The following is a 15,717-nucleotide window of genomic DNA, read 5'->3' as shown; positions in this document are numbered from 1 at the left end:
GAGAAATCATTAGGGCAGAACCCAAGACTATGGGAGTGAGATGGAGAAGAAAAGACAAATTGTTAAAAGATATTCAAAAGGAAGTCTTGGTCACCATGTGGAAGTGAACAAGATCAGGACAATCCCCAAGTTTCTGATGAGTGATGACAGATAATGTCATGGACCATGATGGGAAATAGAAGAAAAGAGGAGTTTCATTTTAGACTTATGGGATTTGAGATACCTGTAAAATATCCAAATATCTTATATCAAACTTTTAGTTCCTTCTTCTCAGCCAAAGCTCTGAAGTGCTGCAGGACTCAATTCGAGGTCCTATTCTTTTTCTATACTTTCCCCCTAAGTAATTGTTTCCAATCTTACACCTTTACAGTCTATATATGGCAAAGAATCTCAAATTTCAGACCAGACCACTCTTCAAGCTCCAGAATCATATATCCAACTATCTAATTGATGTGTCCACTTGGATGTCTCTTACACAACTGTGTACATTTACTAAAACTATTCCTATTTTCCTTACCTCCTACATCCACTTAGCACTAAATTTTGTCAATTCCTCCTCCAAAATGTATCTTGATTCATGCAGCTCTTTCCATTTCCATTGCCAACTGTTTCCATTTCTTGCTAGTCTGCAATGACCTCCTAATAGGTTTCCTTGGACTTCTATGATCTAATGTTCACACTGACCTTTCATGCCACTTCTCATTTAAAATCCTTTAATGGGTCCTTAGAATAAAACCCAAACTGGCCATGGCAGACAAGGGGATACTCTGATCAGTTTCTCATTTGCTTCTCAGCTTCCAATGTGGTGAGCAGACAGCTTCCAACGAGCAGCCATATCATGACTCATTAACAAATAAACATTTGGGTTGTTTCTTTCACTATGCCATATTTACTGTTTCTATTACAAAGAGCCCTGTGAATTACACCAGATGCGTATTTTCACCAGATACCTAGAACAATGCCTGGCACATAGCAGGTACTCAGTATCGTATATACATGTATGTATGTGTATGAACATGTGTGTGTGTGTGTGTGTGTGTGTGTGTGTGTGTGTGTATATATATATATATATATATATATATATATATATGAAAATGTATAGGGGGAGGGGAGAGATTGATTGGTTTTAAGGAATTGGTTCACATAATTGTGGAGGCTGATAAGTCCAAATCTTCCTGGTAGGCTGGAGATCCAGGGAAGAGGTGATGTTGCAGCTCAAGTCCAAAAGCAGTCGACAGGCAGGCAGAATTCCCTCTTCCTCAGAGAATGTCAGTCTTTTTTCTCTTAGGTCTTCAACTGAATGAATGAGGTCTATCTACACTATGGAGGGTAATCTGGTTTACTCAAAATCTATTGAAAATGCTAATCTCATCTAGAAAAAACAACACACACCCAAATACACCTTCACAGCAAAATCTAGACTACTGTTTTTTACCAAATACTTGAGAGTGTGGCCTAACCAAGTTGACACATAACAATTAACCATCACAATAAGAAATACATTTTACACCACAACTTGGTACATATATATATTTATAAGTATGTATCTGAAACAGGAATTTCAGGAAATAATACTCTTAGTAAGGTTTTATATGCTGGTATTTTCTATCCCATATTTTTTCTACTTCATTAAAAAGAAAAAATACTTATAACCCACTAAATTGATTTCACAATCCACTAATGTATCCCATAAGCTGAAAAACCCTGCTCTGGATGACATATCCATTTACTCATGTTTTGGAATACTGGTAAAGAAATGCATCATAGTGACACCAGAATGTGATATTGGAGAAGGAAATTAAGTATATTTGAATGAAATGGACATATAAATATCTGAGAAAATACATAAAAATGCCTAATTCCTTATTACCATAGCAACATCATATAGTTAGCAAATGAGTACAGTGTTTTATCATGGTCATAATATGCATTTGAGAATAAAATCTGGCATGCCTACAGACATAATAAAATCAGAGGCAATCAACTGTGGCTTGGTGTCCTAGAGGGTACATCACCAAAGAAATCAATACCATTTTCTTAAACATCATTATCCCACTCTCCCATTTAAAGAAATCAAATTATATCTGATAAAAGTGGTCAGCAGCAATTTATTTATTTTTATTTTTAAATTATAAGGAAAATCATTACTTCTCCAGCATAAAAAGAATAAGAAGAAAATCACAAGAAATTGTTTTGGTGAGATAACTGGGGGAAAAAAAGTGAATTAAAAAAAAACCCCTAACCTCATTTTAACTCCCTTAACCTTTTTCACTCCGGATGTAAGTCCAGTTCTAAAACTGAAATAAGACTTGTCTTAGTAACTGATGATATATGACTCAGAAGGTTAACTACTCAGAACTAATTCTGTATACTTTTAAATATGTACCTAGTAAGTTATAATGAAATCTCAGAAGAATTGAGTACAAGTATATCTAAAAATAATGAATAGGACTTTATTTATTACAACTTAAAAACAACACCTTTTCTGTCCTGCTCCTTAAAAGTCAGATAAAGCTCAAAAGAGAAGAAAAAATGTGCTAAAAATAACCTAAGCTCAAACTCAGACCTCAGCTTTGCATAGACTATACAGGAAGCAATCCTTTTAGAGGAAGATGTGTGGATACTTGAAATTTGAGATACTACTTTTTAGGATCCTAAAATTGATGTTTTGAAAACCAAAAAAAATTTATAACACAAACTGGCATAAAATTTTCTTGCATGATATATAAGTAAATACCTACAGTTAGAGAAGCACACTAGCTTATGGTTAAAAGTGCATGAAGAGGTCAAAACACTCAAATGATATACTTTCATTTCTTCTTTTAAAATATTTTTTATTAATTTTTTTTTTTTTTTTTTTTTTTTTTTTTTTTTTTTTTTTTTTTTTTTTACAGAGGGGAAGGGAATGAGATAGAGAGTTAGTTCTATGAGAGAGAAACATCGATCAGCTGCCTCCTGAACACCCCCTACTGGGGATGTGCCCGCAACCAAGGTACATGCCCTTGACCAGAATCAAACCTAGGACCTTTCAGTCCGCAGGCTGATGCTCTCTCCACTGAGCCAAACCAGTTAGGGCTACTTTCATTTCTAACTACAATTTTCTAAGCCTGACAAATTTTATATTTTCGTTTTTACAAAGCTAGAGGTATCAAAGAAGGCACATAGAAAGGCATCTCTAAGTGTTACATTACTGTTTCAAGTGTTTGCTTTTATTCATTATGATAGTTAGGACTACAGAATCAATACAAAATAATAAGTATATCAAAATTACAGTTATGTACCAATGTATGCATGGGTAAACTCACTTGTTAATGTTAAAAGTTATGTAGCCAGCCACAGGATTTGGGGTAATTCATTATTTCTATTTTTAAAAAAATATATTTTATTGATTTTTTACAGAGAGGAAGGGAGAGGGATAGACAGCCAGAAACATCGATGAGTGAGAAACATCGATCAGCTGCCTCCTGCACATCCCCTACTGGGGATGTGCCCGCAACCAAGGTACATGCCCTTGACTGGAATCGAACCTGGGACCCTTTAGTCCACAGGCCGACACTCTATCCACTGAACCAACCCGGCTAGGGCTCATTATTTCTATTTTATAAATTATTGTTATATTAATGTTTTAATAAAACAAAGGAAAAAAATCAAGTTAAGTTATGGTACAGGCCAAGCCAAAGAGTCACAAAAATGCCCCACAATTACACTGGCAGAGGTTTAAACTGCAGAGCCTCAGGCACTCCAAGTGGGTACGAGCCTGTTCCTGTGCCTGGTCAAAGGCAGGTTCAACTGGGTTAGGCATGAGAGAGGTCAAATGACTGGCATAAAAATCTGGCAATAAACCCATTCAACCACCTCTTTGTAAATATGTGAGTAGGTAAATAAAGAATGGGACTTTGATCAAGCTCAGGATATATCCTTTCTAGTCTTGGAAACCAGATTCCAGAGTGACTGTACCACTGAATGCTCCTGTGTGACCTTGCAATACGATCCAATTTCTGAAGGCAATATGGGAATGTGTTTTCCTTGCTGCCTTAAAGAAACAAACTAATTCAGTTTCACAGAGGAAAAATTGATACCAAAAATAGAATCTAAATATAATTTAACAGTTATGATATCTAGGAGGAGTGGTATGTACAACAGAAGTCTACAAAGAAATTATGTTGGTTATTAAGCACATGCCAGGTGCTGAAGAATTAACCAAATGAATTTAAAAAAGGATCAAGGCTTTAAAGAGGAATGCCAAACACTGGGCCACCACAATGATTGCTTCTTATGCATATTACTATGATAATTCCTTAAGTGACTTTGATATTTTAGAATTTTAAGTATTTCAGGCGTATTTTTATACTTTCACTACATCTTTGTATATTCACAAACAATAGTAGCAGTAGTTTTCTAAATTTTTTTGCACACTTATTTCCTAAAACTTTTGAAAACTATGTACTACCCTGCACATTTAAGTTGACATTTAAATAATGGCAAAGAATGTATTTTCCAGTTTATTGCATATCGTATGCATGCTTTAAATATGTTTTGTCAAAGCCTTGAAGCCTCAGTTTAGCTTATTCAATTTATGGAAAATATAACCATATAACTTAATTGGCAAGGCCTGTCCTCATTGTCAAACCCAACCAGCCAAATCTGACTTACTGTGTCAGAGAAAGTCTAACTTAACTTTTAAAATTCGAATAAATGTTTTATTATGTGTCCCCATGACAACCTTCTCACTTGTGAATTTTAATTTTAACATAGATAACTGGACAGCTAGCTAGCTAGCTAGAAAGAGAAACTATAAGGTATGGAGCCTTGTATGAGTTTGTTGCCTGGATGAAATAAAGTGTTGTCCCTTCAATAATTTTTATTGAAGTTTTCTCTGCTTTGCTCTCACGGGACTCTCCTGAGGGAGAGATTCACTCTCCAACAGTCTCTTCATTTTAGTGCCCTGGAGATTTTTAAACCCCAAGGCAATGCACTATCATAAGATTTAATATGGACAAGGAGTAAGGTTTTCTTTTTGAAAAGTGAGAGATGATTAAGAAATAAGTCAGAAAGGGAAACTGGCAGACAAGAAGAAGTTTTTATGCAGATCATTTTTAGGGAAGATGACATATGGAAAGAGAGAATATGGAAATAAATTCTTTAAAGTCTATCTATACCTGTATATTGCATAGGAAGCCTTTATGTACCCAGGGGTACAGGTATCCCAATTTGAAAACCACTGAACAATAGCAGGGTCTAGCAAACTAGGATCTATCTGCCACCTGTTTTGTAAATAAAGTTCTATTGAATACTTGTTTCCATATTATCTATAACTGCTTTGACACTAAAATGGCAAAGTTAAAAGAGTTGCAACCAAGACTGTCTCACAATGTCAGAAATATTTACTATTTGGCGCTTTTAAAAAAGTATATTTTTATTCATTTCAGAGAGGAAAGGAGAGGGAGAGAGAGAGAGAGATAGAAACATCAATGATAGAGAATCATTGACAGGCTGCCTCCTGCATGCTCCCCACTGGGGATGGAGCCCGCAACCTGGGCATATGCCCTGATCAGCAATCGAACTGTGACCTGGTTCCTAGCTTGACGCTAGGAACCGGCCAGGCTATTTGGCGCTTTAAAGAAAAAGTTTCCTACCCTTCATCTATAACATTGTGTATGTGTTTTTAAAAATTATTTTTTTAAAATCAAAGTTATATACTTACATAGTTTGTAGGACCAGGTTGTTCTAAAAGGCTTTTTATTAAAAATAACATTTTCCTCTCCCCAGAAGAAACTACTTTATATTCTTTTAGCTAATGTTTATGGTTATAGTATATATAAACCAGGGAGCCACAAATGTGTTTGATAGCTATAAAGCATACTGACCCCTCCATTATATCTAAATAACATTCTCATATTATTAATTCTTTACTTTTCAGTTTTAAAAATTGTACATTAACTTCTCATTATTAAAAATGAAGACTTTTCCCATCATTCTTGTGGCCTAATATTATCAATATAGTTGTAGATCAATATTCAATATTTATATTATGAGTAAACACTATGAACAAGGGAGTTATCTAGTATATTGGAATTACTTTTCTTTTGCTACTCAAACTCTGTTTTTCTTAGAGATAATAAATGAATTCTATTTATTTCCCATGTGCTTATTTATAATTCAACCTCACTTGATATGTTCAGTTTGTATGTGTTCATTTAATTCCTCTGTTTTCACTTTCCCATGAATAAAATTACAGTTTTCAACTGGGTAGAGAAGTTGCCTAGGTTTCCGACTTTTACAAAGGGAATATAACAGCATCCTTTTCTTTTTCTTCAGATTTAGCATTGATACAATGCTATTCTTAATATATGGCTCATGTTCAAACTTCACCAATTATCCCAATACTGTCCTTTGTAGTTGTTTTACCTGGTATAATTTTGACCACTTGGTTAAGGTGGTATACTCCAGATTTGCCCACTACAGATGTCTTTTTACCCATTGTAATTAATAAGTAATTTTCAGGGGGCTACCTTGATACCATGTAAACCTTCTGTTCTCCAATTTGACCCAATGGTTTTAGTATCCAGTAATGATTTTCCCCTGAACTAATAACAGTTAATAAATGCTGGTTTTTCAACTCTATTATTTCTTCTACATTTATTTGTTAGTATCTAATTACTTCCTAAACAGATTTTTAGCATAAGCCTCAAGTCCACTTTCAGAGTTTCCCGGCACTGCCAATTACTAAGCATTCTGGGGTTTTACAATTTAAATTGGGTTACTTCTGGGCTTTCTCCTCTGCCAGAGGAGTTATTCTCAGTTTTGCTAAATCTGTTACCAGTTGTTCATCTGCTTTCCAGCTTCTGAAGCACTGTTGCTGTTTTGCGCCTCTTCAATTTAGGTTTATGCTTTTTAATATAAATTCCTTCACTGTTATTTTCATTAGGCTTGAAGAGAAAGTAAACTCATTTGTTTAACTCACTAACTTTACTTGATAGTCCATTATTTTTTCCCCTGCTTTTAAACTTTATATACAAGGCATCATATTGTATAAAATCTTATTCAACTTGCTCTTTTTGCTCAATACATATCATGTTTCTGAGATTTATCCATGTTGATACATGCAGCTCTACTTCATTCATAACCCACTGTATGAACATGCCACAGTTTTCTTACCCATTTCCACTCTATTCCCCAAAGTGATAATGCGAGGTTGGGGGTAGGGATCTAGTTTTCCAAACACATATACACTCCACCTTTGCAATTTAAGTCCACAGAAAAGTAGAATTAAATATGGAAAGTGTAAGTTTTAAGACATTTCAATTCTGTAACTTATAAAATGAACATAATAATACTAGGTAGAGAGAACTCCTTTAAAGGTCAGTTATTTGAAGAAATAGTGAATTGATATTATAGAATGTTGGGTTTTACAGAAAGGACAACATTTCATGTCATCTGCATTATAATGAAATCTGTAACCGTGTCATATTAAATTTCTTCTTGTCATTTGGAGACAGTTACACTGTTTTGTTATAATGCATTTGGAAAAATATTACATCGTCTGAAGAGTCCATGGAAAGGACTGGCAAGGAAAAGCAGAAGATCTTAAAGCAGGTTAGTGTATTTTTCTCCCTATATGATCCCTCCAAAATTTGGCAATTCTTAATGAATGAATCATGGCAATGCATTTCTTTGCATAAATTCAATTAAGACCGGTTTCCAATGGTGGTTTTATTGACTGAAAACTTTGACTGGAATGCCATGTTTTAAAGAGTCCTGTGTGGACTCTGAAGACTTGAAGCCAATAAGAGTGCCATGGAGAAAGCCAGGTATCTTGCTTGGTAGCCCTGAAAATGGATGGCGCTGGAGCATTAGGCCCATACCTTGCCATCACTGGCGGTTGGCCAGAGTGGAAGGGGAGCAACGAGGGTGCCTCTGTGTCCCTTCAGAACCCCCACACACTCTAGGCCAGTGATGGCGAACCTTTTGAGCTCGGCGTGTCCGCATTTTGAAAAACCCTAACTTAACTCTGGTGCCATGTCACATATAGAAATTTTTTGATATTTGCAACCATAGTAAAACAAAGACTTACATTTTTGATATTTATTTTATATATTTAAATGCCATTTAACAAAGAAAAATCAACCAAAAAAATGAGTTCGCGTGTCACCTCTGACACGCGTGTCATAGGTTCGCCATCACTGGTCTAGGCCATGATGAGTAGGAGGGCTGCTGAGATGGGCCTTGAAGCCTAGGGTGCAGCCCAGGTGGAGCCGCTGCAGGTAAGAATTCACCTAACCCAACAGATATTGCAGGCAGGCCTGATGGTAGCTGGATGGCTTGGCTTCCCTGCCCTAAGAGGCACATTGAGACTCAAATTATAAAATTCTGGCAAAGGCGGTCAGTCACCATTCTTGTGTTTATGCAAACAATAAGACCAAATTGAATGCAATAGATAAATAGTTCTTAATTTGGCTTTTTAATAAACATAAGGGTGATTTTAAGGAGAAAAATTCTATTTCAATAGGAAATTGTTAGAACTGAAATGTTTTCTTTCCCTTCCATCAGACCATTTATTGTAATTCTTGCTGTTCTAACTGCTCAATAATACTAAATTTTATAATACAGTTTGTCTCTGCCAGGTCACAAGCCCACCTCTTTCCATGCCCAGGCCTCATCGTCCCACTGACAGAGATCAAGGATCTCTTGGCTCTGAAAGAAAATTTCATCCCTCCTTAGCATGGAAGTAGTCAGAGGAGCCCACTGACGTCCACTTTCCCTGAAAGAATTCATCGGCACGATCCTTGAGGGGATGTGTTAGGCAGTTAGACAGACATGAGCAGACCAAGGATGATGGGCCAACTGGAGAAGAAATAGGTGGGACCCTGAGACGTGCTTCTCACCACTCCAACTGCTTTGAAGCCGGAAATGAAGAAACCTGTATAGATTCCCTCTCCCTTCCTCTAAGAAAGCCAAGGGGTTTTAGAACAGCTAATAGAGATAGAATCAGTAAGCCCTGAAGCCCCAGATGTTACTCCAGACCTGATCTCTGGACTGCCATTACAATAGTTTGAGTGATGAAGATGAAAAAGACTTGAGCTGCTGAACACCCTACTCCCTAGCTTTGAGTCTTCTATTGAATCCCCAAGGCTGAAAATCAGCTTTTAAGGATTAAGGCAGGGGTGGGGTGGGGGGAATGATGGGGAACATAAAAATACATTTTTTGGGGGGAGAGGGCTAGCAATCTGAATCTGTGCCAGTAACCTGCCTTTCAATGCACATTCTTGCTAGCTGATAATTAACTCACTGCCCCTTCCTTATTTGGTCTTGCAAGACCTATTTACCTAAATACTCCCATTTTACAGAGGCCATAAACCATGAACAATACACAACCCTCAGAGGGAGTTATTAGCGCTGGCACCAGGCCAGGCCTTTAGGTGTGGTCTCAAGTCCCCCATCCCAACACACGGGGCTTTTTCCAAAGCCCGGAAAGGTCCGGAAGTCTGATCCATATTTGGGGGACAAAGAAACCAAAGGGTATAAAGGAAAAGCTTGCTCCATATTCAGGGGCTCAGGATTTGGAAACAGGCTCCCCTGAGTCACTGTACTAGTACATGTGAAACATCTGAAAATAAATGGGTTTATCCTGAATCTCTGAGTACTCCTGTGCATTTTTCAGTTGCCTAGTAAATTTTGTAACAGTCAATTTTAAGACATTTCAATTCTGTAACTTATAAAATGAACATAATAATACCAGGTAGAGAGAATTCCTTTAAAAGCCAGTTATTTGAAGAAATAGTGAATAGGGCCTTAAGAATTCAGAAATATGATTGTTAAACTGCAAGATCAACACATTATAGGCCAGAGCAGAGTATGAAAAGAGTAAAACAAAAGAATGGCTGCAGCCCAACCGGCATGGCTCAGTGGTTGAGCATTGATCAATGAACCAGGAGGCCACAGTTCAATTCCTGGTCAGGGCACATGCCCAGAGTTGTGGGCTTGATCCCCAGTAGGGGGCGTGCAGGAGTCAGCCGATCAATGGTTCTCTCTCATTATTGGTATTTCTATCTCTCTCTCCCTCTCCTTTCTACTCGGTAATCAATAAAAATATATTAAAAAAAAAAAAAAGAATGGCTGTAGGGTTAGCAACACTGGACCATACCATAACTATTACAACAGCAAAATAAACTATGTGGTAGAGAAAGTTCTTAGGATAATATTTAAGGTGCAGGGTAATTTGCTAACAAAGAAATAGAAATTCCTGAAACACAATGGAAAGTGTCAAGAGGGAGGAATAGGTGTGTGTGTGTGTGTGTGTGTGTGTGTGTGTGTGTGTGTGTTGGGGAGGGTACAGGAGAGCTTAAAGAATGATGTGATTAATAGCACATTAGAAAAGAGGCAAGAGAGGGCTCCTTTTTAGATATTAAAGGTTGAAATGCTGGGATTACCTACAATTCACAAGGGTGGTACCTTAGGCCAGAGTATTGCAGTAGCCTCCATCTACTCACTTTTCACATCAATGTTTCCATAGAAGAAAGCTTTCAAAGTTCTGATGATAGAAGAAATGCCTTTGCTCTAAGAACAGTACCTCTTATGACCAACAGAAGGTGAATCAAAGGGCTCCTGGATCCACCCTAGCAATGTAAACCACTGGTGATACTTCTAATCTTGGATCACATTGACTTTTTCCCCTTTTTATTCCAAGCTTCACTGACATTAGAAAGAAGGGTCAACGAAGAGTAGAACAGGGCAAGGTGGGAGCAACATACAAAGCTAGAGATGAGCTTAGAGATGTGATCACTCAGACCTTGGCCAGACAAACATTGATGTGGTCAGTGCAAGAGGAATGGAGCAAGTAAAGATAGGTATTCCAACTTATGGTCATTATGAGTTCTTCCCTGGAATACCGCACCTCCCAACAAGTGGGGGCTGAGTGTTGGAGTTAACTTATGTTGTCAAGGGTTTGTAGTAGTGAGGGAATAGGGGAAATAAAAGAGGAGGGAAGTCCTAAGTAGTAGGAGAAAAGGAATAGGAAGTATACTAGTGAATTTGGAAATTTTCCTTTTATGAAATACATTTCTTACAAAATATTTTATAACACTTTATGCTATTGTTTTAAAATAAAAATTATAGGAGAAACCAAGATGGTGGCATAGGTAAACACCTGAAATTGCTGCCTTGCACAACCACTTCAAAAATACAACTAAAAGACAAAATGGACATCATCCAGAACCACAGGAAGGCTGGCTGAGTGAAAATTCTACAACTAGAAGGAAAGAGAAAAGCACACTGAGACTCAGATGAAGTGCGGAAGTGCAGAGGTACGGAGGCGCACGTGGAAAGGGCTGGCAACTGAGGACATGGCTGTCTTTTTCAATCAGGAGGGAGACACAAGCTCCCGACGGCCTTGAACTCCAGTTCCGGGCGAGTCTCTGGGGACCCAGACTCATATGGGGAGAAACTGGACTGTCTGGCATCAGGCAGAACTCAAGGGCGGGCGGCTTTCTCTCAGAGGTGCTTGCAGTGATTACCACGGGACACTGAGACTCGGGGCCTCTTAGGGCAGGGCTGAGGATCAGCCATAGCTGTTTGCTCCGCCCTGTTGATTTCCTGAGACCCCGCCCCACCCAAGCTCTGTGCAGAGGCTTTTGTATATGAATGGCCTGGCCCTTTGCAATCTAAAATTACCTAACAAACTGAAGCTGGGTCAGAGAGACCCAGAACATCCAAAAGAAGGCCCAAGGCCCCACAGCAGCTTGCATTGCTTCACAGCTGGGCCTCATCTGGGCACCTCCAAATCCCAAACAAAGAAGAGGAATCTGCAGATCTCTCTGTAGCTCCTGCTGGGTAGCCTCAGGCAGAGGCTAAATTAGCACCTCCTTAGAGATCCAAGTGCCAGTGTACCCAGTGATCAGAGTGAGACCATCCAGATTACAACTCCTCAGATCCATAAGGGACATACTCAAGAGGCATACTCAGCACCAAAGCCCCACTGAAGCAAGTCTTGCTCCATAAAGGTGTCTCCAGCACAGAAGTTCTCCCACCCTACACACTGCTGATTCTCACAGCCAATTGGCCTGGAAGTCAATTCCTCCCAGTGATACCTACAACAATCAAGGCTTAACTACAACAAGACTGTGCACACAACCCACAAAGGGGTGCACCAAGAGTGTCCACCTCAGGTAATTGGGGAGGCTGAGCCACTGGGCCCTATAGGACACTTAGCACAGAAAGCCACTCTATCTACACAGCGAAGCATAAAAAATGTGGAGACAAAGAAACAGGTCATAAATGACAGAAATGGAGGAAAGCAAACAACTGGATATAGACTTCAAAACCACACTTTTAAGGTTTTTCAAGAATTTTCTAGAAACCACCGATAAACTTAATGAGATCCTCAAGAAATCTAGTGAGACCCTCGATGTTGTGATAAAGGACCAACTAGAAATTAAGCATACACTGACTGAAATAAAGAATATTATACAGAGTCCCAACAGCAGACCAGAGGATCGCAAGAATCAAGTCAAAGATTTGAAATACGAAGAAGCAAAAAACACCCAACCGGAAAAGCAAAATGAAAAAAGAATCCAAAAATACGAAGATAGTGTAAAGAGTCTCTGGGACAGCTTCAAGCGTACCAACATCTGAATTATAGGGGTGCCAGAAGAAGAGAGAGAGCAAGATATTGAAAACCTATTTGAAGAAATAATGACAGAAAACTTCCCCTACCTGGTGAAAGAAATAGACTTACAAGTCCAGGAAGTGCAGAGAACCCCAAACAAAAGGAATCCAAAGAGGACCACACCAAGACACATCATAATTAAAATGCCAAGAGCAAAAGACAAAGAGAGAATCTTAAAAGCAGCAAGAGAAAGAAAGTCATTTACCTACAAGGGAGTACCCATACGACTGTCAGCTGATTTCTCAACAGAAACTTTGCAGGCCAGAAGGGAGTGGCAAGAAATATTCAAAGTGATGAATACCAAGAACCTATAACCAAGATTACTTTATATAGCAAAGCTACCATTCAGAATTGAAGGTCAGATAAAGAGCTTCACAGATAAGAAAAAGCTAAAGGAGTTCATCACCACCAAACCAGTATTATATGAAATGCTGAAAGGTGTCCTTTAAGAAGAGGAAGAAGAAAAAGGTAAAGATACAAATTATGAACAACAAATACACATCTATCAACAAGTGAATCTAAAAATCAAGTGAATAAATAATCTGATGAACAGAATGAACTGGTGATTATAATAGAATCAGGGGCATAGAAAGGGAGTGGACTGACAATTCTCAGTGGGAAAGGGGTGTGAGGGGTGCGGGAAGAGACTGGAAAAAAATCATACACCTATGGATGAGGACGGAGGGGGTTGGGGGGTGGTAAGGGCAGAGGGTGGGGTGGGAATGGGTGGAGGGGAGCTATGGGGGGAAAAAAGAGGAACAACTGTAATAATCTGAACTATAAAGATTTAAAAATAAAATAAAATAAAATAAAAATTATAAAATTAACATGTTTTACAAACACATATGCCACAGCACTGCTATGCTTTTTATTCAGCATACTACCAAAACTATGTTTTTAAAGCAGTGGTAGCCAACCTTTCAGACCTCACGGACCACCTGCTGGCGACCGCTGTTTTAAAGTCTTAAATAAAAAGACAACTCAACTAGTAATTACTAAGTGCTACATGTTATAATCTTATTGGATATTTAAAAGTTTCTTTGAATACTTGATAGAATTAAAATTATATAAAATTATGAAATTTTTAAGTTTTATATACAATAAGGGCAAATAAGCAGAACACGATTTGGATAGGCCCAAGATATTTAGTGTTTCCCAAACTTTTCCCCCAAAGGATCTGTATCAGAACAGAGAACTCTCAGAGGCCAGAGGAAATGTCCTGACGCAAGCTGCTGTAAGTCCAAAGTTTCTAAAAAATGTTTTCATTTTTTTTTAAATTTTATTATTTAATTTAAATTTTTCTACTAATTTTGTTAAATTCCATAATTGTACATTTATTTTATTATAAAAATGTTTTAAATTATTTTCTATGGAGTAAAATGAACACTTTGGCAAGATGCACCTTGTTTATTCTGAGGCTTCATGTATCCCTAGGAGTAAAAATTCCCAATTGAGAAACACAGCATTATAAACACATGCTATTTGAATATTATCCTTATGTAGTCTTACCTCCATTGTAGGTGGAGTTTTTCTTGTTTTTCTAATCCAAGCTAGAAAAAAAAATTTTTAATGTAAGTTTCCTGTAACTTGCACAAACATTTTATTCATTCATGCATAACACAAATATTTATTGAGAAACTGTTATATATTGTTTTAGGCACTGGAAATGCCTAAACAACAGAGAACCAAACATAAATTCCCTCTTTCCATAGTATATATACTAGTGAAGGGAGTTCAGAAAAGAAACACACAAACATATCAGAAGATGATCTGTGTCATGAAAAAAATGCAACAGTTGGGAGGGTAAACAGGGGACATCTTCATACCTACTAGTAACATCATACCTCATACAATCATCTGAATTCAAATTAGTGTAAGTACAGCATACGTGCCCTTGACCAGAATCGAACCCGGGACCCTTTGGTTTGCAGACCAACGCTCTATACACTGAACCAAACCAGCTATGGTGAAAGAGTTGATACTTAATACAGCTGTTGAATGAATACTTCCACTAAAAAAATTGTCTTAATGGAATTTTAACCTGCATTAGAAAATCCAGGTTAGTAGCAGTAAGATTCCTCTGTGCAATCAAGGAAAGAAGTGGTTTATGAAATTTTTCAACCGCCTCTTTGAAGTCAAAATAAAACTGACTTAACTATACTTATAGGCATTTTTTTTCTATAAAAGAGGCTTCTTTTAAAATAATTCAACATGAGCCGTACAACTCTTTTTAAGCAATAAATCTTCCATTTTAATCTAGATTAAAAACTTAATTCAGAAATATCAACTGGTAGGTCAAGGGTTGGCAAACTATAGCTTGCAAGCCATATATAGCTAATGAAGAACAATATTTCATGACATGTGAAAATTACATAGAACTCAAAGTCAGTACCCATAAAAAAAGGTTTTGCCCTGTCAGTGTGGCTCAGTGGTTGAGTGTCGACCTATGAACCAAGAAGTCACAGTTCCATTCCCAGTCAGGGCACATGCCCAGGCTGTAGGCTCGATCCCCAGTGGGGGGCATGCAGGAGATAGCCAATCAATGATTCTCTCTCATCATTGATGTTTATCTCTCTTTCCCTCTCTGAAATGAATAAAAACTATATCTATTTTAAAAAAGGTATTATTGGAACACAGCCACACTTACTTGTTTACATATTTTCTATGGCTACTTTTGTGCTACAACAGCAAAGTTGAGTAGTTGTAACAAACCACATGGCCCACAAAGCCTAAAACAATTACTATCTGGCATTTAAATAAAAACAATTGCCAACCCATGTGCTAGTGCTACCATCCTATATAATATCCTATATAATAAAAGCCTAATATGCTAAGTGTCCGGTTGTCTGTTCAACCAATCAAAGCGTAATATGCTAATGATATGTTAAGGCTGCTCAACCGCTTGCTATGATGTGCACTGACCACCAGGGGACAGATAGTCGACTGGTCGACCAGTTGCTATGCCATGCACTGACCACCAGGGGGCATACACTCTGGTCAGGTTAGCTTGCTGCTGGGGTCCAGCTGATTGGGACTGAGCAAGATGGGCCGGA

General features: G+C 37.8%; 1 protein-coding gene across 19 annotated transcripts in view; it reads right to left on the bottom strand.

Annotated features, from left to right (window-relative positions):
• Positions 1-15,717, bottom strand: part of NDUFAF2 (NADH:ubiquinone oxidoreductase complex assembly factor 2) — a 167,728-nt gene that overhangs the window by 74,228 nt on the left and 77,783 nt on the right. For all 19 annotated transcript variants that reach the window (XR_004967628.1, XR_004967630.1, XR_004967629.1 and 16 more), the window contains exon 3: positions 14,174-14,214. Coding sequence is in view for 3 of the 19 variants with exons in the window: in XM_036309859.1 (XP_036165752.1) it covers positions 14,174-14,214 (41 nt within the window). In the remaining 16 variants the exon portion in view is untranslated. The remainder of the gene's footprint in view (positions 1-14,173; positions 14,215-15,717) is intronic.

The sequence above is a fragment of the Myotis myotis genome, unplaced genomic scaffold, assembly GCF_014108235.1.
Source record: "Myotis myotis isolate mMyoMyo1 unplaced genomic scaffold, mMyoMyo1.p scaffold_m19_p_5, whole genome shotgun sequence".
In the NCBI taxonomy this organism is placed as follows: domain Eukaryota; kingdom Metazoa; phylum Chordata; class Mammalia; order Chiroptera; family Vespertilionidae; genus Myotis; species Myotis myotis.
This window is presented reverse-complemented; position numbering and strand designations above follow the sequence as displayed.